General features: G+C 61.2%; 7 protein-coding genes across 7 annotated transcripts; all 7 read right to left on the bottom strand.

Moving 5' to 3' along the window:
* Positions 1–1339: 1339 nt before the first annotated feature.
* Positions 1340–2779, bottom strand: LINJ_21_1670 (putative 2-oxoisovalerate dehydrogenase alpha subunit; the record flags this gene model as incomplete). The annotated part of the gene is made up of 1 exon (XM_001465394.1): positions 1340–2779. The coding sequence occupies one exon, from the start codon at positions 2777–2779 to the stop codon at positions 1340–1342; it is 1440 nt and encodes a 479-aa protein (XP_001465431.1).
* A 2228-nt stretch (positions 2780–5007) lies between these two features.
* LINJ_21_1680 (conserved hypothetical protein) lies at positions 5008–5673 on the bottom strand (the record flags this gene model as incomplete). Its single annotated transcript, XM_001465395.1, has 1 exon — positions 5008–5673. One exon carries the CDS (start codon positions 5671–5673, stop codon positions 5008–5010), a length of 666 nt encoding a protein of 221 aa, XP_001465432.1.
* A 1875-nt stretch (positions 5674–7548) lies between these two features.
* PRMT5 (putative arginine N-methyltransferase, type II) lies at positions 7549–10797 on the bottom strand (the record flags this gene model as incomplete). Its single annotated transcript, XM_001465396.1, has 1 exon — positions 7549–10797. The coding sequence occupies one exon, from the start codon at positions 10795–10797 to the stop codon at positions 7549–7551; it is 3249 nt and encodes a 1082-aa protein (XP_001465433.1).
* A 571-nt stretch (positions 10798–11368) lies between these two features.
* On the bottom strand, positions 11369–12901 carry LINJ_21_1700 (conserved hypothetical protein; the record flags this gene model as incomplete). The annotated part of the gene is made up of 1 exon (XM_001465397.1): positions 11369–12901. One exon carries the CDS (start codon positions 12899–12901, stop codon positions 11369–11371), a length of 1533 nt encoding a protein of 510 aa, XP_001465434.1.
* A 1902-nt stretch (positions 12902–14803) lies between these two features.
* Positions 14804–15622, bottom strand: LINJ_21_1710 (conserved hypothetical protein; the record flags this gene model as incomplete). Its single annotated transcript, XM_001465398.1, has 1 exon — positions 14804–15622. The coding sequence occupies one exon, from the start codon at positions 15620–15622 to the stop codon at positions 14804–14806; it is 819 nt and encodes a 272-aa protein (XP_001465435.1).
* Positions 15623–16916: 1294 nt separating this feature from the next.
* Positions 16917–19571, bottom strand: LINJ_21_1720 (conserved hypothetical protein; the record flags this gene model as incomplete). The annotated part of the gene is made up of 1 exon (XM_001465399.1): positions 16917–19571. The coding sequence occupies one exon, from the start codon at positions 19569–19571 to the stop codon at positions 16917–16919; it is 2655 nt and encodes an 884-aa protein (XP_001465436.1).
* Positions 19572–23041: 3470 nt separating this feature from the next.
* Positions 23042–25042, bottom strand: LINJ_21_1730 (hypothetical protein, unknown function; the record flags this gene model as incomplete). The annotated part of the gene is made up of 1 exon (XM_001465400.1): positions 23042–25042. The coding sequence occupies one exon, from the start codon at positions 25040–25042 to the stop codon at positions 23042–23044; it is 2001 nt and encodes a 666-aa protein (XP_001465437.1).
* Positions 25043–25124: the final 82 nt, after the last annotated feature.

The raw sequence follows: 25124 nt of genomic DNA on the forward strand, positions 1-25124 counted from the left end.
GACACACGAATAAGTCAACACGTATACACGCGTACAAAACACCACAGCCCACCTGGCCCTCTGCTGCGCCACGGCTACATCCCCGTGGCCGTCTAGGACGAACCGTCCAGTCGGTCGAATAAGCGTCCGGCGTCTAGCGGGGAGCTTTTTGTCCCTCTTCGTCCGTCCCTCGCATACGTGCTGCGCCGCAAGCGCTACACCTAAGCTTAGGTGTGGACTGTATGGTTCGATCCGAGTGCGCCGCGTTCCGTATCCTGCTCGATGGGCGGAAGCGGTGGCGTCTGTGGTTGAGGTAGCAGAGGTGGCTAGGGGTGGTCTGGGCACATGCCCCACGGGCCCAAGAAGGAAGTCGGCGATTCACAGGCCAGGGCGCTCGGAGTAGCCCTTTCAGCGTCGCCGCCTGTGCGTCATGTTTCCCCCTCAGTTGCCTCACCCGGCGGCACAACAAAAAAGTGAGCTGGCAAGAAAAAAACGAAAAGCGATCGAAGAAAGAACAACAAGAGCCCCTCGCCGTACCGACTGCGAGGAGGACTGGGAAGAGAAATGGAGAGGAGGCAACGAAACAACGTCCACATCAACAAAACGTCCGCACCTACCGCACAGGCGCAGGAGGAGGTGCGACCTCCAGACAAGAGAATGCGAGCGACACGCGTACCAGAACCCCACTCGCCTTGGCTTGGCATCGCCGTTTCCATTCAAAGTGCATCCGCTTCTCTGCCACACAATGTGGGGTCCAACGCCCCACGCTGCCACCCATGGCCCTGTCACACAGGCCCCACCTCGCGTGGGGCCATGGCAGCCGTCGACACACGCCGGTCCGGCAAGGCGCCGATGCAGTCCCCTGAGAGCACGGCCCCTGCCTCGCACTCTGCCCGCTGCGCAGGTGGCGTCGACGCAGCGCCACGCAGGGCCTTGACCGACAACATCAGTAGCGCTGAATTGCTCTGGCCTCGCTGCGTCGCGGGCACCGGGCCCTGCCACCACCACCAGGAGTGGCTCGGCATTGGGGAGGGTGAGGTGGGGGCTGCTGGGCTTCCTCCCTCACACACGCAGAGAGTCGGGAGTGGAGGAGAGGGGGGGGTGTGCGGTGGGGCTGGACCCTCTGATGCCACGCACTGAGCCATGTATGTATATGTATGTGTGTGTGTGGAGTAACGGCACGAAATCACACAGGGAGACGATGGCGCGGTGGTCCACGTGAGGAAGGAGGGGTGGCTGGGTGGGAGATGCGACGGCACCACTGTACAACACGATGTTGTAAACTGGCGTGAGTGCATGTGTGCTACCCACCCTCCTCGCATGTCTCCTTTCGCGTGCGTCTGCGGCCCTCGCGGCGGCACTAAAGCTTCTCCTGATCGTAGATAGACCGGTGCGCCTGGTAGTGCTCCACCAGCTGCGCCCTCTGCCGCTCCAGCTCTGGCGTCAGGTGCTCAAAGACGTCATCGCACAGGGTCGATACTGGCCATGCAGGCAGCTTCTCCTGCCGACGCAGCTCGCTAAGCACCTCTCTGCGGGTCCTCTCGACAACCTCCGTCGACTGCTCGGGCGTCCACCAGCCACGCTCTGCCATGAAGCGCTCAAAGCGCTCGATGGGGCTAAAGGTCTCTGCGAAGTGCTCGATCTCGTCCCGCGAGCGGTACGCGGTACTGTCGTCCGAGGTTGAGTGGTGCGAGAGGCGGTACGTCAGTGCCTCCACCAGGACGGGCCGGTGGTTGTTCAGGATCATTTCACGTGCCTTGCGCACGGTATGGTAAACCGCCAGCGCGTCGAGGCCGTCGACTCTGGCGGCCGGCATGCCGTAGCCTACCGCACGGCTCAAGATGCCGTCGCCCATGTACTGGCTGTGGGTCGGGGTCGAGATGGCGTAACCATTGTTGCGCACAAAGAAGAGGGTGTGCGAGCCGACGGTGCTAGCGAAGTTCAGCCCAGCGTGGAAGTCGCCCTCGCTCGCGGCTCCCTCGCCGAAGAAGGTGGCACAGATGCGCGCCTCCGGAATCGTCGACAGCAGCGTGCCAGTCGGCAGCCTCCTCTCCAGCGCCTGGTTTTCTAGCCGAAACGCGTAGCCGGCGCCGGCGCCGTGAGGGATCTGCGTGGCGAGCGGGGAGCTGACCATCTGCGCATTCAGACGCTTGCTGCCGTAGTGGATAGGCATCTGACGGCCCTTCAAATCGCACTCACAGTTGCCCATGCACTGCGCGATAAACTCGGGTATAGTGTAGCCGCGGTACGTCAGAATACCCGCCTCTCTGTATTGCGCGAAGAGCTCGTCGTTGCTGGCCAGCCCAGCCGCCGCGCCGATCACGGCAGCCTCCTCGCCAAACATCGTCATGTAGAAGGAGATGCGGCCTTGCCGCTGCGCCTCTAGCATTATCTTGTCTATGGTGTTGTGCGTCAGCATCGCCGACATCATGCGCTCCGCCACCTCGCGAGTGATGACGCTCGTCTCATCCTTTGCATGGTAGCGAAATACCTGCCCAAGCTCGGCGCTCTGCAGCTCAGTTTTGCCAGCCTCATTGACGGTTGAAGGCGTTGCTGCAGCAGCTCCGCTGTCTGCCTTTTCCTCCACAAAGACGCCGCCTTGCAAATCGAGCACATGGAAGATCGGCGCAGCCGGGTCAGGCTCGTCATTGAACGTCAGCGTGCTCGTGGTCACCGGTCCATCCTTGAAGTCGAGGTTCCACACCTTCTGCACCTGGCGTATCGCATCACTTAGCGAGGTACGGCCAGCGATGGCGGTGGCGAGTGCGTTGCAGCGCACTGCACGAGAGATGTGGAACATGACGCAGATTCGAAAAAGGGTGGTGGATAGACGAGAGACGGCGGACGGCCAGGGGTGGAGGGGAGCGCAAGTCGGTGACGTGTGACTTCACCGGAATCGAAAACGAGCGCACGCACACAGACAAGAAAAAGGGAAGAAGAAGAGGGGGAGAGGGAGAGAAACGACAGGGACGTCTTTGAGGAAGAAGGGTTGAAGGGGAGGGTGGTGGAGATGTTTGTGTGCGTGCGTGTGTGAGTGAGGGCAAAGGGCAATCCTGTAGGTGTGCTTCACCGAGTTCATGCACACCCACACACAAACACAGAGATTGACACGCACGTACGCAAGCGAAGGAAGGAAAAAAGGTAGCCTATCTATCTATATAGATAGATAGTTACTTGCAAACATAACAACAAGAGAGAGCGCAGCGCCGGTGGCGAGCGACGCGCACGCACGCGCACGCGAAGAAAAAAGGAAACCGTCAAGAGGGCCTCGATTCCACGACAGATTAAAAAAAAAACGGACGCCTGCGTGTGGACCACTTGAGGAGAAGTGGGTGATGGATAGACGGGAGATGAGGATAGGATGAACACGAAGGAGATGAGAAAAAGGAGTCGCGGAAAAGGGGGAGAGGGAGCAAGGCGAGGTAAGGGCGATGCGTCACAAAGAGCAAGACATGTGGCGAGGGGGTAGGGTGCAAGAGAAATACGCAGAAACACTCACGAGTATGTATTTGGTGGTGGTGGTGGTGGGGTGGTGATAGAGAGAATATCGGCGAGAGAGGTGAGACTGCTTGTCGTCGATGGCGTTCGAATCGGAGGGATTCAAGCGACGGGGTAGAAACGTTGCGCTGTGACGGGGCAGATGGGGGGAGGGGGGGCGGAGGGGCGTGAGTGGGGGAAGATGTGACGTGTGTGAGGGAGTGAGGAGAAAACAGACGGCTTCTGTGCATGCGTGCGTGTGCACGCGTACGTCGGTTGACCTTGTTGCTCAGCTGTGAAAGCACGGTCACGCACACACACAAACCGACGCAGGCAGGCAATCCCGCGCGCGCGAGAAAAGAAAGGAAGAGGGGGCTGATGTGAAGTGTGCGTGTGTGAGAACAGCGTAGAGGTGGGGAGGTGATGGGCAAGGCGCTGGATGGGCAGCAAGGTGTGCTGTGGGGGGACAGAATCACCGGCGGATGGGGGAGGGGGGGGGGAAGATCTTATACGCTTGTGTGTGTTTGATGCAGCACAGTCGGTACCGCGAGATTGAAGGAACTGAGGCACGTACAGAGAGGGAGAGAAGGGAAGAGGTGGAGGTATAGTTGACGCGTGCCCGCATACACACATACACAGGAAGAGGGTGGCGCAAAGCCTGGAGTGCGCACGATGCGCATGCACGCTCCGGGTATGAAGGCGGCCCTCTCGCACGACTACGAGCGTGGCAGTTGTGTGCCGCCAACCGACGCCGCCGTGATCGGAGAAAGAAAAAGCAGCGGCCACTTCGTGACCCACGCTGCAGCGGCACGATGAAGTTCTCCGTGAGTGAATAAAGTGCACTAGTGAACCAAAGCCGTCACTGCATTGCACCCTGTCGGCACCAACTTCTCTTCCCGCCGGCGCTGTCTGCGTAGGGAGAAGGCAGGGAAGGCGGGTGGGGTGGGGGGATACAAGCAGTGGCTGCCCTGCTCACGTCCTCGTTTTCCCTCTTTTTTTTCTTTCGCGTTCTACTTGGCGCAAAGGTATGTGTGCGTACGTGTACGTGTGTGTGTTGGGTGGAAGGGGGGGGGTTCCGTCACACTTGGCGGCGCTCGACACTCCGCGGCCTCGCCTTCTCGATGGACACCGGGGGGGGGAGGTAGAAGAGGACGGGGGGGGTTGAAGTGTGCATGCCGCTCAATATCCAGCCTCCCCCCCTAACACACAGACGCCGATGAAGACATACAAGCGCACCGAGTGACTCGTACAATGAGCTGCAGGTATATATGATGGATAAACAGAGACACGCGCCCTTCACGAGCGCACAGACACACGCACATGAGCGCAACAGCACAACCCCATGGCTTGCCAGTAGTAGTGTACATCGAAGTGATAGCATTCTGCCACGTCACCGACTGCCGTCCCCAGCACTTCCCTTGGACTGATGGCAGAAGGCCTCCCCTCATGCAGACACACGTGCGGACTGACGGGGAGGGAGGAGGAGGGGGGTCATTCTTTCCTCTTCGCCATCACTGCCTCTGTAGCAACTGCTGCGGCTGCGGTGGCATTTTATGCCTCCGTCAGGTCATCGTTATAGTACAGGTGAATGGCGGGGATGTAGTAGTCTGCGTTCAGTCCCAAGTCTTCGAAGGAGTCCGCCTCGTCATGGATGCCGTTGTCCTCGAGTGTGCGGGACATGTCGAGCTCGCGCGGGTCGGGGTCTAGCCGCACCCACGTATAACTGCGCGCGTGCGCGTTAATGGAGAGGTAGCGCTCACGTAGGAGCTCCTCTAGGGTTTCCTCCGCGCACACCTCCAGCGTCGTCTCGTCACCGGTGAGCGTATTCACAATGCGAATGCGACGCGTGCGGCTCGTCAGGGCTCCGATGATATACTGCGGGTCTTTCCACCACGGAACGTCGTAGTTGAGGTCAATGTTGGAGTCGGGGTAGATAGTAGGCATGTGTGGCACCCGGCCCAGCGGCATCGCGTAAGTGCGCATGCCGCTGTTCGGATCTACACACGACCGCAGGTCGTTGGCCTCAGCATCCCACCAGTGCGAGATGTCGGTGCCGGCCACCTGCACCAGCGGCTTCGTGAGGTGTGCAAACTTCGGCATTTCCTTGTAGGCGGCGATGAGCGGTGTGAGGTCGAGCACTTTGCCATTCAGTGAGACGTATGCGTCGTCGTGAAAGGCGTGCTCTCGCACCTCCTTGGCCGTGTAGAAGCGCGACATGGGCTAAAAGCTAAGGGAAGAGAGATGAAGGCACACAGCGATCGTCACCTTCCCACACGTTCAGCGTCCCGGCTCTGCGCCTTTTTCTCTTCCAGGCCGTGTCGGTGGCGTGCGCCAACACACCACGCAGAGTTCACGTTTCGAGAGGATAATTCCTCCGCACGGATCGAGCGAGAGAGGGGAGGTGGGGGAGGGGGCAGGAAGTGGAGCCTTTCGCAGGGACCCGTCACCACAGCAGGAGTGCGGGGGTCGTGTGATTGGGATTGAGGTGCTTCATGTTGTAATGTTTTCGATTAATAGAAGGAAGGAGGAAGTAGTGTTGTGCGAGGAAGTGCGGTAGACACGAGAGATGCAGCGGGGGCGTCAGTGGCAAAGAATGCCCGCTGCACCTCCCAAAAAGCAGCAGCGAGGTAGAGAGCGTGATATATATATATGTACACACAGCCGCATGCAGGCACCTCGAGGTGGCCTTCGCTGTCCCAGACGTGGACAATAGCGTTAGTGGAAACTGACACCCGCGTTCCTCTTCGTTTTCCCCAGCTTTTCATCGTTCTGCATTTCTCTTTGCCCGCTTCCTCTGTCTCACCTCCGTCAGTATCGGACGTGGCACGGGGGGGGGGAGACATGGGGAGGGGAGGGGGGCGGCAAAGCGCCCTTACGGGAGATGGGCGGCGGCGGTGGGAGAAACGAAAAATGCCCCCATATACGCATATATATATATATGCGTATATGGGGGCATATATGTATCTCCGCACACACACACACATCACCACCACCACCACCATCACCACTCCTGTGAAGAGAGGGGCATGAAATCGAGTACAGGCAGCAGCGAAGGGGTGGGGTGGGTGGGGGTGGACAGTCAAGCCGTCACACGAGATCGGCGCAGCACTGCCGGGAAGAAAAGCGAGGCGAAGAAATAACAAGGACGAAACAACACACAAGCCAACACAGACACGATGCATGCATCACAAAACAAGGCGTGAGGGGGGAGGGGGTTGGGGCGGAAGAAACATGGCATCACGATGTGAGCCGGCCCGCCTCGTCTACATACGCACGCACGCACAAATATATATGGTCCTGCAGACATCCGCCAAGAACACTAGGGCGGGGTAGGGAGGTGGTGAGAGGGCAGTGGCCCTGTGCACGGTAGCATAGATAAAGACTACAGAGGCGCACAGCCGCAGTGACGCGTAAGCACAAGAGGAAAGGCGAAGGGGATAAAGAAGGAGAGGGGGAAGAGGGAGGAGGTGACAAGAGACGCAGATGCAACATGGAGTGCAATCCATGGCGAGCACACCAGCACAACGCGCATAACAGTCCACTCTGCAGCCGCGGCCAAGACAACAACAACGCGGTAGCAGTGGTTTAGTGACCGCCAGATACGTTCGCCGCGGAAGGAAAGGGAAAACCAACAACAATAACGACAAAGAACCAGATGAGGGATGCTAAAGAGAGCTCGTGAGGAAGGCGTGGCGGGCCGCAGCAGTTCAATAGATGTGGAGCAGCGTAGAGGAGGCTTGAGAAGGGCGGCGCGCAGGGGAGGCGGGAGAGAGGGAGAGGGAGACATGCTCACGACGACACAGGACAACAACAGCATCACCACAACAAGGAAAAGCGAAAAAAAAATGAACATGACTAAGCGACTCTGGAAGACACTAAGACGCATCGAAAAGAATGAGAGGAAGACGAGGGTGGACATCAGCGTCGCATACCTATAGCACCCATGATGGAGTCCTGCTACGCAGCTCACGTGTCAATATGCACACACCCGCGGTAAACCTGAGAAGAAATCAAATAGACAGAGAGCCGGGCAATAGCTGCTCTGGCTCCCCTCCACACACCTTCCCACCCTCCAGTGCCATCCCCGCCGTCTCACAGGAGCATCGACGCAGCCCAGCCGTTCTTGTTGTGAACCAACGGTGCAGCGGAGGCGTCGCGGCCAGTCCTCGGCGACTGTCGCTCCACCGCCGCATCGCCGTAGGTGACGCTCCACTCATACCAAACCCTCTGCTCCGCCAGACCCGTCCGCCGATCAAGCTGCACGCGGATGGCGACCATGCGGCTTTCTTCCGCCGCTGCTTGCCCGACATCCTGCAGCTCCGCCTGCTGGGCGGGCTCGAGCGCAAAGACGCATGGAAACCAACTGTACATGTCCTCCGTCCTCTCCACGGGGGCAGTGGCGATGATCGTGGCTGGCGCGGTCGCAGACTCGTAAAGCACCGCGGAGAAATAGCCAGCCAAGCCGCAGCAGCGGCCACACGGCGGCACCTGAAAGACAAGGCTCGCCGCCCGCTCCAGCGACACGGGCTCCCGCCGCTTCATCGCGCCGCGGTCTCCCTTGTAGTCGTTACCGCTGCCGCCGTGGAATCGGTGCTCGAAGGTCCAGCACGGCTGCGGAGGCGCCAGTGTGACAGCCCTGCTGAGGTTTGTGACAAGCAGCGTATGATTGAGAGCAGCATGGCGGTCGTGGCAGCCCGGCGGCGGCACCGTCAACCCTTTCACAGCTGCCTCCGTCACCGCCGCATCAAAGGTGGCAGACATGAGCGGCGCCACCCACGCAGTGTATTGCTGTGGAATGCACATGAGGTGAGGGTTGAAAGCGATGCCGCGGCTGAGCTGGATGTCCTCGAGCTGAGCGTGGAAGGCCTCCAGACACTCCGGGCTCAGCTCGTTGTCGCCCAGACTCCCGAGCAGCTCAGAAACGATAAGGTCGCACAGACCGAAGTCAGCCGGTAAGGTGAGCGAGCCGTCTTCCGCGGCGGTCGCAATGGTGCGCCCGTCGGCGACGATCACCTCCAGTGTGTGTCCGAAGGTGTAGGCCAGCTGCATCCACTCGGGGTCATTCGCCCACCGCATTCGCGTGAAGGCGGCAGCTGGGGGATTCTTTTCGATGGCGAAGATGCGCAGTCGCACCCCGAGCGCGGAGACAGCGTGGAGGCACTCATCGATCAACGGGCCGCGACCGCAGCCGAGCAGCACGAGGTGGAGTGTCCGCTCATCCGGCGAGGGCACCGGCACCCTCTGCATGGCACCGTGCTTCGCGAAGAACATTTTGTTCTGATGCGCGTGCTGCTGCTCCGCCCCGGCGGCGTACCAGTCCCGCACGTAGTGAAAGACTGCCTCGCGGTACTGCCGGTATTTTCGTGCGTCGCGCTCAAAGACTTCGTAGACGCCGCTCGACAGGTGGTGGCTCAGTGGCTGTAGTGGCAGTTGGAGTTGACCCTCGAAGGAGGCAAAGACGTCGCGGGTCGGCTCCTCGACGCCTTTGAAGTGGAGGTAGTTGAGCAGCGGGTACTGGTCAAAAAAGGTGCGATCGAACACTGGCATCGCGCGCCGGCGCAGCAGCTCCACAATGAAGGTGATCGCGCTGACAAAGGGCGGGTAGGTGCCAGCCCAGCGGGAGGCCACCAACGGCTGGAGATCCTCCGGCATCACGTAGGTGTAGCGGCTCCGCAGCAAATGAGAGCGGCGACAGTCGGCCGCTGCCTCATACGATGTGTCGGAGGCGGAACCGGAGCCCTTGGAGCCCCCCTTCGCCGCCGCCACGGCCGAGTCGGCTTCGTGGCTCGTCTCAAGCTCTGTAACGCTGTCGTACCAGTCGAAGAGTGAGTAGCCTGTTCGACTCCCTTCGCTCTCGCCGTCGTGGTAGGTCGGTGGCGTTCGCCGGAGCGGTGCGTTGTCCTCGTCGGGGTTGCCGTGGTTAGGGTGCGCCTGCTCCTGCGCCTCCACGACGTCCTCCTCCGCCAAAGTGGCGCTGGGGCGATGGTGCGTGCTGGAAGCGGTGCCTGGGGCGTCAGGGCGGTAGTTGGGGTGCTCGTGCGGCGCCACCCCGTGCGGCGCCAGACACGCCAGCAGCGCCGGGGCAGTAGGGCACTCAAAGCCGACGACCTCCTCGCCGAACCACTCGCTGGGCAGCAGCATGCGCGGGTTCCACGTGGAGTAGTAGAGCAGCGCCATCAAAGACGAAGCCGCCTCGGTATGCACCACACCCGAACGCGGCGACGAGGACGACGACGGCGGTGATGCGTCAGACATGAGGCTCGTAGTGGTGCTGGTGACACTACAGGGTGTATTGATGCGGTATATCACCCGCCCTGAGTCCGTCTTGAGAGTGGAGTAGCCGTAAAGGACGGCCTGGCGGAGACGCTGCAGCTGGTAGCGATGGGCAGGGTTGCATGCATCGCAGCGGACCCACACCTTCACCCTCGTGCACTGCTGAATGAAAGACAGCACTACATCCGCGGCAAGACAAGCGACGCGGATGTTGCGCTGATTCTCCTCTTCATCACTCATCGGCTGCGCGCCGCCGCGCTTGCCTGCTGTGGCACCCCCCTCGTTGTCCTCCTGATCGCGGCTGTCGTCGTCATCTCCGCCAGACCATGCGACGTCCGCGGCATAGAACGGTAGCGGCACCTGCACGGCGCGTAGGCACATGAAGGCTGCTAGCTCAAGCTGCTCAGCGATACGCTTCCGCTGCGCACGCGTCGACCAGCTTAGCTCCGTCGCGACACCGTTCATCGTCTGGCACCACTCCGACGGCATGTGCAGCGCGCTCCACGTCCCGGCCACCTCCCTGCGCCACGCCTGATGTAGCATGTGGGGATCAGCCGTCATGTTCGGCGGAGGGCACGGACCCAGCAAGAGGGAGCTGAAGGGAAGCGAATCGTAGCTGCTGCCGCTTCTGGACGGACCGGCAGCGTTCGAGGCGTTGTCCTTCTGCGTGACGGCGGCGGCATCGCTGTCCCCCGAAGACGGCGACGACCTGAACCGCGGAAAGCGGCCGAGAAAGCACGTGCCGAACGTGGCACTCAGCATGCGCGCTTGCTTGATGGAGCGCATCAGCACCGGCTCCCCGGTGATGCCGTACACACGCAATGAGGCAGGAGAAAACACGCCAGCGCGCGCCCACTGGTTTTGAAAGCGCTCCCGCCCATGCAGGCAGTAGTCCTCCTCCATGGCCGAGGCGGTAGCCTGTGCCTCGGGGCCATTGCTGATGCCACCGCCATCGAGCGACATTCCGGGAGACTGAGGGAATAGTAGAAGGCGGAGATAAGAGGAGCGACTTGGAGGATGTTTCGTGAGCGTGTACACTTCGCCGTTTTTATGTATGCGTCTATGCATATACACCAGTGGCTCCTACGAAGGCGCTTTTCGAGTGCTAAATCTGAGGGAGTGGAATAGCAGCAGCAGTAGCAGACTCACGGTGGGCGAGAGAGAGAGAGAGAGGAGAGGAATAGCGGAAGATGGAGTGGCACAGTGTGTCGACATGGCACGCTTGTGTGCATGTGTGTGTGTGTGTGTGTGCGTGATTCGTTGTGCTGGCGATGCGCATAGGCGACTCTGTCACGGAGAGGCATTTTGCTTCGCCGTCCGGGCAAGGGTTGACCATATATGCCATAAAACTAATCGGGAGGTTGAGCTCAACACGCATGAGGAAAAGCGTCTGTGCATCCGGCACGTTCCGCTTGCGTTCGCCTATGGGCGCGCGCGCGACTTCTTTCGTTCCTTCAGCAACATGGGGCAGGCGTGCCCTAGAGGCGAAAAGGGGGGAGAAAGAAGAGAGAAGGCGAGAGAGGGTGCGAACAGAGGAAGCGATCGGTGAGCTCACACAGCTGCTCCTGCGCACGTTCTTAGCCAGCCCTTGGCCAGCCCCACTCACCTCACCCCAACATCCCCGCCACTCGGTGAAATCCTACGCTGCCGACATCAAGAGGTGCTTGCGATCCTTTATAAGCTGCAAGAAACGGCGATTTGTGAAAGGATCTTCGTCCACTGTCGCCGTTGCCGTTGATGGCGACGGCGCAGCGGGCGGTGCAACGGCCGCCGCCGTGCCACCGCTTCCGTGCCGCTTTAGCTCTTCCAGCCGCTGCCACTGCGACTCTAAGAGGTGCAGTTCGCGCCTCAGTGACGTAGCGGAGGTCGCAGACGATGACGACGACAGCGGTGGCGATGGCTCGACGGCCGACGAATGTGCAGCTGACAAGGCAGGGGACACAGGTCGCTTGGCATGTGGCATGGGTGCGGTTGGTTGCAGGTGAGTCTGCCGCGAAAACGCTCGCTCCAGCGGATGCAGCAGCCCCTTCTCCGGCGGAGCTCTCGTCGCCCTAGTCGTTGCCGGGGGCGCAGTGCGTCGGTGCCGCTTCTCCTCGGCCCCCTCGTCTGCGGTGATGTTGCCTCCATACCTCGCCACCTTTCCTGGTGACATGACCACCTCCTCGTAGCGGCTCCGCAACCGGCGGTAAAGGTGCTCCATTTTCTCCACATACGCTTCGGCAGCACTCACGGCGCGCTTCATGCGAGCGGTCACGCTGCTGCAATCTCTCTCTTGCACGACATCTTCGCCATATACTTGAAGCTGGTCAGGTTGAACACAGTGCGCCGCGTTCGTGCGCCGAGGCGCAACTTGCACGGTCTGCCCCTTCGCACATCGTTGTATGTCACTGCTCCCGCTGCCACTCGACGCATAAACGCGACGCTCTACCCCTTGCGGTGGATCAGAGTGCGCTGTCGTCGTTGTGGGGCTCCTAGGGGAGGTCGCGCCCGAGGCAGAGAACGAGCCCACCGACCGCCGTGCCGCTCTACCGGTGCCGACAGTGTGGCCCGCAGCGTAGCGAGAGCCCGACGAGGCAACGGAGCGTTGCTTTGCGGCGTGAGAACCACCGGCGTCACCCCGCGATGCGACTGCGACTGGTGTCTCCACAGAACCTGCGGGGACCGCCACACCGTGCCGCGACGGAGCTGCTGCCTCTGCATGCGGGCGCGCAGCATTTGCCGGCGGATGCCGTGAAGGCTGCGTGGTTGGCCTTGCCGACGCACGTGACGACGATGATGCATGTCTGCTGCTTCCAGCGCTGCTCGCAGAAGTGTCGGACGAGGACGCAGGGAGAGGAAGTGGGGGTGTCCCATAAAACCACCACGGCGGCGGAGGTGGCGGGGGGTATAGAAGCGGTGGTGGTATTGCCCAAACGTGCGGCGCCGCCACCATGCCTCGTGCTGCAGCCTCAGCTGCTGACGCAGACACCACTGGCAGCGATAGCTGCGGCAGCACGTGCGGCGGCATTGGAAACGTGGAAGGAAGAGGCAGATCACTCGGCTTTGGCCACTCCGTGCCCGACACGTCGCTGTGGTGCCCCTGCGCACGCAGCGGCACATCATCCGGGTAGCAGAAGGGAGCTCGCAGCGTTGCCTCCGTAGGGTCGTAGTAGTGGGCATAGTGGCGGTTCATGTTGCTGCTGTCCGGTAACGGCGTGCCGTAGATTGGCGGCGGTGGTATCCATGGAAGGTTCGCGAAAACACGCCCCGGGTGCGTGTGCGGTGGCTGGGTGGCAGCTCGTGACTGTGGTGCAACGGGGCTCAGGTTGTCTCGCCGGCTGCTGCCTGACCTGCCGCGTGCACTATGAATGCTCGCTTCAGAGGCACGCGTATCGACGGTGGCGGCGAACGAAGACGGCACCCTCGTCTGCGGGTTGCCGGGCGGTTGGTGAAGAAGCGCGTCCGCATTATCACCTTTGCATGTGTAGGAAGACGACGCAGTGGGAGCGGCGCCGGGGTCATCGCCATCTACGGCGGCCGACGGATGGGAGCCGCTGCGAAGACTGCGCTGGGAAAGGGCAGAAACCTTCGAGGTGGTGGACGTCGGCAGCCGGGCAGCCGGCTCCAGCAGACTTAGGGCATCGTCCTGGTCAGCACTACGTCTGCGAGGGATGGAAGACACACTCAGCGGCGGCTCAGCAGCAGCGGAGGCGACCTCCATCGAGGAGCTCATACTCCGCGAGCTTGAACCTGAAAAACGAATCGCAGAATGCATCTCCGCGCGGAAAGGACGTGAGGGAGCGAGCAAGTAGCGTCTAGAAGGCTGAAGAGAGAAACGGCATATGTGCGAGCCGCTGAGCGTGCGTGCTTTGGACGACGCGGAGGGAGGGCGGTGAGGCGGGGGGGAGGGGGAGGTTTGCCTTGCGATTGACGCACACCGTCCCTGACCACAGACGAAGGCGACAGAGCCAGCAAATAGGGGGAGGGAGGGAGGGAGGGGAGGGGAGGGGTCTAAAGCGGTGCCCTATTTCTCTACGTGATGCCAGCGAGGAGGCACGCAAACAAACAACAGAGAAGGGGGAGGGAAAACGCCGCCACGCGCACGCCCATGAGGGAAGCACGGCGTGACAGAAAAGAGCGGTAATACCAGCGAGCACGTCGCGCACGTGCACCTGAGTGCTGGTTTGTGTGTGTGTGTGTGTATCTTTCTCTTTCTATGCACACACACACACACATACGCGCCCGCTAAGGGGTCAAGATGTGCACAGGCTGCCCTTGTTTCTTTCTCGATAGCCTCGCCTGCTTTAATGGCGCGAACGTCTTGAAAAGGAGAGCGGCGGTGGGAAGGGTGGGCACGAGCGTGAAGAAACCACGTGGAGAAACAAGTAGCGGCAGGTAGGCGAAGAGAGCGTGTGCGACAGCTGCTGTCCTCGTTTTGCCACCCGTCGCGTTATGCTTGGCACTAAGCTCAAGCGCGCAGAGGATGCTTTCGATGTGATCTGTCCATCTTGCCCTGCTGAGGTATCACTGTCATCGAGCGCCATGAAGCCGTGCGCCATGAGGTTCCTGGAAGACTGTGCATTGCATCACTTGTGTTGCCTGGCACCACACGTCGGTGCGTCCCCTTCGCGACATTAACAGAGAACAACTTAAAGATTTGGGTACAAAACGCCGGGTGGGCAATGGACGGCTCCACCGCACGCACCCCCCTTCCCCCCCACACACACACGCGTACGCATACACCACTCCATCAAGGGGGCCAACAGTCATGAAGGCAGAGGAATCAGGAAGATGATGGGGGAAGGAGGAAGGTCCTACGGCATGTGAGAGCAACAACGGAATCGAACAAAGTAGAGGAGGACGAAAAGAGGGCCATGCGCCCCCCTCCATTCACTTCCTCTCCGCACACTCCTCTGCTCACCGCCACAGCCTCACAGGAAACGTGTCTGAGACGAAAGAGGAGGGTGGCGGAGGGAGCGGCGGCAACACGGCAACGACGCCGACACACGCCTGAGGTGAGGCGCACGAGCGCGCAGCAGCGAGCCACTGCGCCATCACGAGGCGGGCTCGACTGCAGATTTGTTTGGGGACACTCCTACTTCTCTGCCTCCTCGGCCTCCTTTGCCTTCTCCGTCTCCAGCGGGTTCTCAATCTTCTGACGAGCGCACAGCGCCGTGAGCATCGCCTCGCCGTCCGCCACGCCGCTCGCGTCGTCGTGGCGCCTGCACCAGCTGATGTATTTGCGGCACGTTGCCACTGCCTGCGACACATCATCGAGGCCCTCAAAGGAAGCCAGGATCGCCTCGAGCGTCATCTTCACCAGCTCAAAGTCGTTCTCATCAATGTGCTGGTTCAGCGCCTCGATCAACGTGTCCAGTCCTTTGGCGTACAGCACCTTTGCCTCCGCCGTCTCGCCTTTGCTGGCGAGGGTTGTGGCCTGCACCGTCGTGCTGAGGCCGAGACCAGTAAGGACGGAGCGGCGCAGGTTCACCGCCGCCACCGCCTGCATCGGCATGGCAGACTTGGCATCTACGTCGATCCAGCGCAGCACTTTCTGCAGTAGCTCCTGTGCCTCGACCGCCGCGCCGTGGCCGCCCTGCTTGCACAGCACGAACCCCATGAAGACCTCTATCTCAGCAATCTGCGCCTTGTCCTGCAGCTCAGCCTTGCAGTCGCGCAGAAGAGACTCGCGCGCCTTCTCGGCGCACCGGAGGGCTTCGTCGTATTGCCCCATTTTGTAGTGCGCCTGAGAGGCCTCCATGCAGAGCAGACTCTCGCACTGGATTGGCGCGTTCGTGGCACCGATCTCCTTCAGCATCTGCAGGCCGACCTGGACATGCTCAAGCAGCTTCGTGTGATCGCCAGATGCGCGAGCGGCCTCGATCTCCTCCGACAGCGCGTTCCACTTGGCCATGTAGGCCAGGTCTTGCTTCGCCACCTCTTCATTGAGGGTGAACTCCTCGACATTGACGGCCGACACCGGCGCTGCCCGAGCAGAGGAGCCTGCTTGCACCGCGGCGCTGCTGCAGTGCCTGCGCAACCACGACAGAGGGGCGCACGCCGCAGCAGGAGCAGCTACCACGCACCGCGACGGCGACGACGCGCACTGCGCGCGCCGCAGTGCAGGTGCGGAAAGGCGCTTCGCAAGCATGCTATGTGTCAGTGCTTGCGCGTGTGTGCGAGTGAAGGATCTGGTGTGTGAGAGCCGGGAACGATGGCCGGCCTCTTTGTGCTTCCCCCGTTCTCACGACACCAGAGGGCGATTAGACGGTGCCGTGTGCGCGCATTGATCAGCGTATGAGGGGCGCCGAGATAATGCGGGAAGACGGGCGTTCATATATAAAAAGGAGGGGCAGAGGGGGGTTCAAGAGAGAGCGCGAGGAGGTGATGGTGCCGCCGCCGCCGCCGCCACACACACATGCAAGCACCTGTCCACAGAGGCAAAGAGAGAGAGGGAGTGGAGTGATGAAGCCGCCCACACGCTAGCGCAGACGAGCACAATGATCTGTGCCACCAAGATACCATGTGCGTAGAGTGGTGCATGAGGGAGAGAGAGAGAAGGACGTCTCAATCGTTTCCGTAGCCTTCTCCTCCCTCCCCCTCCCTCCCCCTCACACACGCACACACACTTCGGGCTTCTTCGTTTTTTTTTTTAATTCGTTCCTCCCCAGTCGCCGAGAACCCCGAGGATGCCGGAGAAGGAGAGAGAGAAAGATGCAACACGGTGTGCAACGCGCACAGGCACGCACAGGAGAGGGAACAAATCTCTATGATGGGCGATCAACGAACGAAAGCAAGGAAGGAAAGGACGAGTGGGATGCGGGATACAGTGGAGGAGCGACGTAGTCACACGAAAAGACGAGGCGTGGAGGCGCGCGCAGGCACACACGCGACGCACAACAATGACACTGCTGCCGCGCCAGCCACAGTGTGGTTACGGTTGTGTGGCAATGAAGAAAGGCGTAACAAGGCTGGTCATTGTGGTGATGCTGTGGGGAAGGGAGGGGGTGGGGGGTGAAGGGTACAAGACATGGATTGAGAAGAATAGAAAAGAGAGAACGCGCGGCATACGTGTGCAAGCAGCAGCATGAGCAGCCGACCTTACACAGAGAGGAGCAAGATTAGGTAGAGAAAAAAAGAGGGGCGAAGGTGGGCACCACCTCCGATGCCACGGGCAGCACCAACTCGCGCGTCAGCATTCCGTCTGACTAGAGTAGGAGATGCTGTTGCCACGCACTCACCTCTTCCGCGTAGCGGAGCAGCTCGTTCTTGTTGCGACGGTCCGCCTCTCGCTTGAGTGAGTCGCACACGAGGAGGCTGTGCTGCAGCGCGGTTGCGTAGTAGTCTGCCAGCTGCACCGTGTGCCGCGACATGACCCTCGCCGGCACCTGCGCCTCGTTCGCCGCCGCCTCCATGAGAGTCGCGTAGGCAGCACGGTAGCGCGCGTTCTCGTCTCGCACGCGGCGCATGAGGTCGATCTTCGCCTCCTTCGCAGTGCGGATGGACTCCTTCAAGGAGCCACGCATCGCCGACATCTGCGCATCATACTCTCGACGCATGCGCTGGCGCAGCAGCTGCTGCATATCGCCCAAGTAGCGAGCCGATCGTAGCCGTTCAATCTTGCTGTCTCGCTGCGCGACGTCAATGCGGTGCTGGGGACGGTGAGCGAAAAAATAACGCTCCTGTCGCGTCAGCGGCGGCTCCGAAACAAACCGGTGCGCCGGTGTACGCGGTGGCGCGCGATGCTGTTGCGGCGGCGGTTGGGAATACGCGGGCTGCTGCTGGGACGACGGCGGCGCTTCCTGCTGTGGGAGTGCACCGCCGCCGACCTCCGTGGCGCTGCGCTTGTCCGGTGTGGGGGCGAGGTCGCCTCCGCGTGGATCGGCGACCGCCGATGGTGGTTGAGGTGCTGTGTGGCGGCGATGGCGGCTCTCCCGTGCCCCCCTCTCCGCGAGGCTGCCTTTTTGCATGGCCGGGGACGAGGAGGCGTCCACGAAAGGCTTGCGGTGCCGCCGCTCCTGCGCATCCAGCACCTCCTCGAGGCGCTGGAACCGGCGCACAATGTCATCAGCGTCGAGTTGCGTGCGGTGATGGCGATGACGGCCAATGGGCGAGCGTCTCTCTGGCGGCGACGCACTGGCGAGCTGATGCCCGGCTCCGTACATCGGAGAGCCAGACGACGTGAGCGACGCCCCTGCCTCGCGTCCAAGCTGATCCGATCGAGGATGACGGCGCTGTGAGTAGCCGCCGTGGAGGGACACATGCCCAGGGTCTACAGCCGACATCATCTCCGTCTCCTCCGCTGGCCCACCCGCTGGCGGGTACACGAGGTTGCGGTACCACTCCTCTAGCAAGTTGTCTGTCGGCATGACGGAGGACTCGAGGTAGTGACTGACAGAAGATGGCGACAACCCCTCGCCGAGCTCGGCTCCGCCGGAAATCATGTACGGGCCACCGCCGCCGCCATCAGGGTCCATGATACCGCCGCCGCTTGCCGGGCCCCCGTTCAGCGGCGGTGCGGGGGCCACGCAAAAGTTGTCCATCGGCTGTTGGAAGTGATACCCACCGCTGCCCGTGCCAGCTGCGTCTGCCTGCTGCAGTGCGGGGGGTGGCATGACCTCCGCGACTCGGTAGCCTACCGGCGCGTAGGCTCCACTGGTGGTCTTGGCAGCATCAAAGCCCTCTGCGTGAGCTGGGTGTGGGAGGGGGTACTGTTCGCCAGTTGCGTTTTGCCGGGCCATCATCGCGGACGATGAGGCCACCATCGCCGCCTGTTGCTGCTGCTGTTGCTGAAGCTCTTGCTGCTGGCGCATGTCCTCTGCCACCTGCACAAAAACCATGATCAGTCGGCTGATGTGGTCCTCGTTCAGCTTCACCACCTCTTCGGCCTCGATGTCTTCGAGCGAGTAGGGGTGCTGGCGCAGCTGCTCCAGCACCAGCATCACGTTGTGCCGCCGCTTTTCCGCCGTGTTCGGTGATCTATCAATACCAGCTATCGTGCAGTCGAACAGACGCTGGTACAGCAACACGAAGAAGCTGGAGGTGCACTGGCGAATGCTTGTGACGCGTGTGTTGCCGATGCAGCAGAAGGTGAGGAGGGCGTTGGCCAGCCCGAGGATCTGCTGCCGCTGCGCCTCCTTCGCCGCCTCCTCGGTCGTCGCCATCGTCAGCACCTGCGGCGGAGGTGGTGGCGGCGGCGACGGCGCCGGAGAGGCGGACGTGTTGGCGGCTGCAGCGGTAGGCGGCGGTCCCGCGCCTGGTACGAACACAGAGCCGGCGACGCCAGCAGAGTGCGACTCGGAGGTGGTGGCGGCGGCGGCGGCGTGAATGCTGACTGAGGGAATGGGGCCCGCGGCTGCGAGTCGCGCAGCACTGCCAGTGGCAGGTCCAGCGGATCGGCGCTTCGATTGAAGTGCAGCGCCGGATGCGTCAGGAGCGGCGACGGCCGGCAGCGGCCTTTTCGAACGTGCAGCTGCGGCGGCTTCTCCATCATGCTCACTACCCGATGTCGAGAGCGGGGAGGGTGTCGGCGGCGAGGAAGAAGACGACGCCTGCCGTATCGGCGGCGGTGCCTTGTTCATGATGGGCATGGCCATTCCGCCGGGAAACGCTACCTGCGGCTGCTGTTGCTGCTGCTGAGACTGAATCATGTACAGCGGCATCGTTGCGCCTCGCGACACCGCGCCGTCGGCGCGGGACGGCGCTGAGGAAGAGGATGTAGCAGTGGTAATCGTGGACGCGGTTGCGTTCTGCGGGTCTGAAAAGCGATGCACTTCTGGTACATGTGCCACACGCGGGTAGTCGGCCGCACCACTGTGTCGGCCGCTGCTTCCACCGCTGCTGCTGTCCCCCAGAGTCGACATGGTGGTCACCGCCACGCAAAGGGTTGCGGTCGAAAAGAGAGTTTGGCGTGCTCGCGTCCGTCTGCCAATATGCACGTTCGATGAGGGTGAGAGAAGTTGGGGGGGGGCGAGGCGTTGTAGAGTGCTGAGCAGCACGAGAGACGAACGCTAAGAAAGGAAGCGGACAAAAGGGTCAGGAGAGAGAGAGAGACGGCCTCCGCGGCACACAAGGTAGACTCTTTGGGGCGGCACAGCTCTGTGTGTGTGCGCGCCGCCGCCGCACCCAGCCCCCTATACAGAGACGGGAAGCGAGACTGAGGCGGACTGTGAGAGCGTGAGAAGAGTGCGTGTGTATGTTGGCCAAAGTGAGAGAGAGAAGCTGCACGGCAGGTACCCCACGCGCAAGCAGTACGCACAGTCAGGGAAGCGAGAGACTCTCACTGGAAGGGTGGAGAGGTGGGTGGGAGGAGGGGGCCGGTGTCACGCAGGCATGTGTTGTTGTGCACATGTTATGTAAGATGGGCGCGGTTTGTTGTGTGTGGGTGCATGTATGGTTGATGCCGTGGGTGTTGAGCGATAGCGCCCCACGTCCTCACCCCCGCGATGCACAAGTGAAACGCGGAGACACAGACACGAGCGCCAGCACACATATCCGTAAGCATGCATGCGTGCAAGAGGTACCGCCACACAAGCCAGTGCGTCAAGGGAGGGAAAACAAAACCAAAAAAAAAGAGCATCGCGCAAGTTAACAGGGCGGTGGAAGGCACATACGATGAGAGGAAGAGAGGCGAAAGAGTGGCGGAAGGGAAGGGATGCAGTGGGCACACACGCGCACGTATACAGAGAGGTACAGACATCGGCCACGGAGTGGGGTGCTTCTCGCACATATGGGCGTAGAGGCACGCTGGAAGAGAGAGGCTTCAACGGTGCTCCTGTCTGTTCACCTCCGGAGTGCTTCGCTTGTGCTGGGCCTTTTTCGAGTACTCTTGTGTAGTCCAACTGGAACGACACACACGCACATACGAAGGCTTGTTGCACCAACGCAGCACCGACTGGCCACCTCTCCTGCGCGTAGAATCAAGTACTCTCTTTCTCACTCGTCTTTCCCGTTGTTGCTAAGGGTGGTGGTGGGCGGCGATTATGCGCTGGTGCGCACCACAGGGCGCCGGAAGCGGCGACTTGTTAAGATACCGCCAACGAGAAGTGAGGGAGAAGGGAGGGGAAAGCAAAAACAAGAGGCCGACACCAACGCCAACGACGACGGACGCTTGATGGAGGGCAAAGAGATGGGATGGAAGGGGGAGGAGGCAACATCGCGTATATATAGAGAGAGAGTTCAACGACTACACCATACACACGCACGCATACGGACAAAACAAACAAGAAAAGCTCATCACGAGCACGAACGCCCCCATGCAGACATAACATACACGCCCCTCATCCAGTGAGGGGCATGTCGTGGCCAACGGCTGCCAAACAAAGAAGAAGCGAAGAAAAAAAAATCAGCAAGAGAGAAAAAAGACACGGCACCGCGCACAGCCAACGTCTCTCTCATGTCGCGGTGGATTCATCTGCCCTGCACGCGCGCACCATCGCCTGTTGTGTTGAAAAAGGGGGATCGAGCGAGAGAGAGAGATGGGCAGACGGACGCACGCGCACCAGCACACAGATCGAAGGACCGATGCCCACAGCAAAGACACAGGCGCACAGCAAGATAGATGGAGAGACAGAAAAGACGGGTGGTATGTCGTGTGTGTGTGTGTGTGTGTCTGAGTCTGTGTGTGTTTGGGGGAGAGGAAGGGTGTGGGTTGGGTTGGGATGGGGGGGGGAGCTGCATTGAAGAAGGCAAACATGGGAAAGAAAGATAAATAGAGAGAACGAAAAAAAAACGAGAGAGTACCACACACACCGACTGACATCACGGAAAGGGTGGAGGGCGTGCGTCTGTGTGCCTGTCTGTTTGTGTGTGTGAGGTATAAGCAGAATCGAACAGCAGCGCACGATGGAGGCGAACAGCGTCTAGGGGCAGCAAGGAAGAGGGAGAGAGAAAATCGCCCGCCCGCCCGCTCTCTTTCCCTTTAGACGAAACAAGTAATGAAAGAGAAAACACACGTGAACAAGCAAGCGTCTGGCGTCGCTGTCGCCAACAGGAAGCAGAGAAGAGACGGAAGAAGGCCCGCACCCGTACGCCGGTGCATCACCAATCACACACACACAAAAACACAAAATGAGAGCGGCGCGCAGACAGAGAAAGGCCGAAGAAGACGAGGGTTGAGGTGAGGCAGAGAAGGGGTGGGATCGAGTGGGGTGATGTACAGAAATTACGGCACGAAAAGCAAATGAAAGAAGAGCAAAAAAAAAGCAAAAACAACAACAACGCGAATGCCTCCGTGCATCTGCGTGGAATGACAGACGCACCGCCGTCGCCGTCGTCGCCGCTGCTGCTGCTGCTACGACGATAGGAGGGAAAGGGATAGAGGCAGGCCAGAGGACGAGGCGGCGGCGGCGGTGGCGCTCGGGGCACAGAGCGAGGGTGTAAGGGCAAAAAACATGGCGAGAAGCAAAAGAGAAACAGGTGAAAAGAGGCTTGGAGGAAGGAGGGAAGAGACAGAGACACAGGCAGACGGGGTGAAGTGACAGCCACACCCCAGAAACGCGTATACATACGCGCACGCCCCACTGATCCAACATCCCGCCACGTCTCGCTCCTCCCCAGGACATGCCAGTGTGCATGTGAAAGAGACAGAGAGAGAGATCGTGCGCGTCTGCGCGTGCACCGCCAGATACTGCTTTAGTATACATGCATACATGAGAAGTGCACCTCCCAGCGAGCAGGCCAACAGGAGCGACGACAACAACCGAAGTACAACCCCGCCCACACGCGCACGACGACGTGAGGAGAGGAGGAGAGAACAAGTCAGCAAAGGAGGAGGGAGGGGAAGGGGGGGGCACGCACGGCAGAACGACAGGTGCGGGTAAACAGAGACACGCACATACAGGGGGCGGCAGGCGCGCATAGAGGCTGGAAGGCGTGTGGGTCAGCGGTGCGGAAGCGCACGGCGCGAAGGAAAAACCAGCAATCAATCGCCTCTCCTCCCTCCCGCGCCGTTTCGCCTTCTCTCCTCTTCTCAGACCCGATCGACGCTTGGCGCAGAGGAAGGGGGGAGGGAGGCGAGGTGGACGCGGCGGAGACAGACGGGATGATGGCTGCCAGGCACGCATCCGCACCCATGTACACACATATACTCGCAGAGGCAGGCGGTCGAGCCTCCGATGCACGCGCAGCACTCTCCCTTCTCGCCAACGACATCCACACTCGTGCAGCTACGAGCCGCCTGCAAGTTTGTATGGCGATGCCACGTATGTGTGCGCCTGTGTGCGCACATCTGAGTAACGTGCATGCGAAAGAGAGCTGATTCGCGGGGTGGGCAGACATGGACTACCGCCCCTGATCCTATTTACACAGCCTTCCTTTTCCGCATCTGTAGCGCTCACTCGTGCGGGTGTGCCGCTTCCTTTGGTGCCGAGGATGAGGAGGAATGGGCGAACACGGCGCACGCCGTCGTCGCCTGCTTCGGCCGTGCGCCGCTGGCGCCCTTGTCACCCTCACCGCCACCGGCAAGAGCTGCTGCGGCGACGACAGTCTGCTTCGACGACATGGAGCGCGTCGACGCCGGGGCTGGCAAATGCGGGCCGCCAGACAGCGGCTTCGCCGGCTGCGGCTGCGGCTGTTGTGGTGGGGGTGAAAGCCCGACTACAGCTGCGAGAACACCCCCGCCGCCGTCTGCAGCACTATGTGGCGGCTGGCGTGGGGTGCTGCTAGCTCCAGCGGAGTGGAGGGTGCCCGGCGATATTGGAAGAGGCTGTGCCTGCGGCGGCTTGGGCGGCGAGGTTGCCCGCTGAGATGCGCCACTGGTCATGCGGCTGTGCAGAGCACTGCAGATGTGCTCAACCGTCAGCGGTACGTACTGGTGCGGCGGCGAAGCAGCTGTCGACGATGAGAACAACTGTGCCGGCGCATGCTTCGTCGTCGTCCTCGTCACAGCAGCAGAGGCACTGCTGGTGGTCGAAGGACCGGCAGCGGGACGCGCAGCAGGTCCGGCGTGCGTAGCATCGTCTACATCCTTGTCTACCGCCGGCTTCTCTCGTGGTTCGGCGTAGTTGGAGCTTCTTGCGCCCTGGATGTAGGCCCCGTGCGCGATAGCTCCGACAGAGGTATCTTCAAGCACACGCAGGTGTTTCATAGAGTTAATCCGCGACTGCTGCAGCGTTTGCGTCATGCATCGATTTTCGAACCACGATTGTATCCATCGCTCCAGCGGGTCATCGTCGCCCTCAACATCAGCCCTTGGCTCCGCCACCAACAAATCCTGCACTAGCTGCGAGAAGAGGGCAGGAAGTTGGTGCTGGTGCGCGTAGGCCGGCTGCTCAGGCGCCTCATGCGCCCACAGCACGCCGTCTACGCTACTATGAACATTGTGGTCGCTGGGATGCCCCGGGGAAGACAGCGCCGATGATGAAGACGTGTGGGCATCCAAAGCATCCTCCTCGCGACTCTTGCGCGGCTCCATATCGCCCATGGGCGCGTTCACCGGCTGATCCGTCTCCGTTTTCGATGGCGCAGACGCCCCTTGTGGAGGTTCCACCAGAGGAGCTGGAACATCCGGCAAGGCCATCCGGCTGCTTTCTGTAGCGACCTTCACAGCGAGGGAGCTGCCAGCGCGCTCTGTCTGCGTAGCGGCGACTTGGTAGTCGACATGGCGCACGGCTGATCCGGCGTTCGGTGTAGGCTCCGCGGCGCTGGACGCCTCTGCGTTCCTCCACTCTTCCGTCTCCCCTTTCGGCATGCCGGCAGCGGAGAGAGCGACGACGACGTTGTCGGGATTTTCACTGTTGCTGCTTAGTGTCGGTCCCAGCGTAGTGGCGGGCAGCCGGGTGAGCGGCTTGCTGCGCCGCCAAACAGGCACCGGCGCAACCCGCTGAGCTGCCGTCAAGACAGTGGAAAAGGGCAGAAGGGGAAGTGCGGAGCGCGCCGAGCACAGGGACGTCCCACCAGGAGTACTGGCGGTGAACGTGAGCCGGCGCGCACGAAGAGCGTGCTCAGATGACTCAGCGAGCGCGAGGGGAGCTGGGGCGATGGGCGGGGGTCCAAACCCTCGCACTACGATCGGGGACTCCGTCAGCGGTGCCAGGCGCGGCGGTGCGTGGAGGTGGTTCGGCTGTCGCCCACGGCCCCACGGAACCGTGGTGCGGGTAGGGTGTGTTAGCGTGTGCGACAGGATGTTTGAGCTACAGGTGCCGTCACGGTTCGGTGAGGAGAGAGTGCAGGTACAGATGTGAGCGCCGCCGCGTCCGCCCGATGTCGTTGACGGCACGAAAGCCAGCGCGATGGGCGTTGCTCGCTCCTTCTCCGGGCGCAGCGGCCGTCTTTGTGGGTCCTGCGAGGCGCATAGACCGCGGCTGCTCACAGGTACACGGTCCATCTCATTCATGCACACGACTAGGTGAAGGTGTAGTGCGTTCCCTCCCTTTCTGCGCGTGGGCGTATTTTGCGTGCCGCAATCAAGTAGTGGT

This window comes from Leishmania infantum, chromosome 21 (assembly GCF_000002875.2).
Source record: "Leishmania infantum JPCM5 genome chromosome 21".
Classification (NCBI taxonomy): Eukaryota; Euglenozoa; class Kinetoplastea; order Trypanosomatida; family Trypanosomatidae; genus Leishmania; species Leishmania infantum.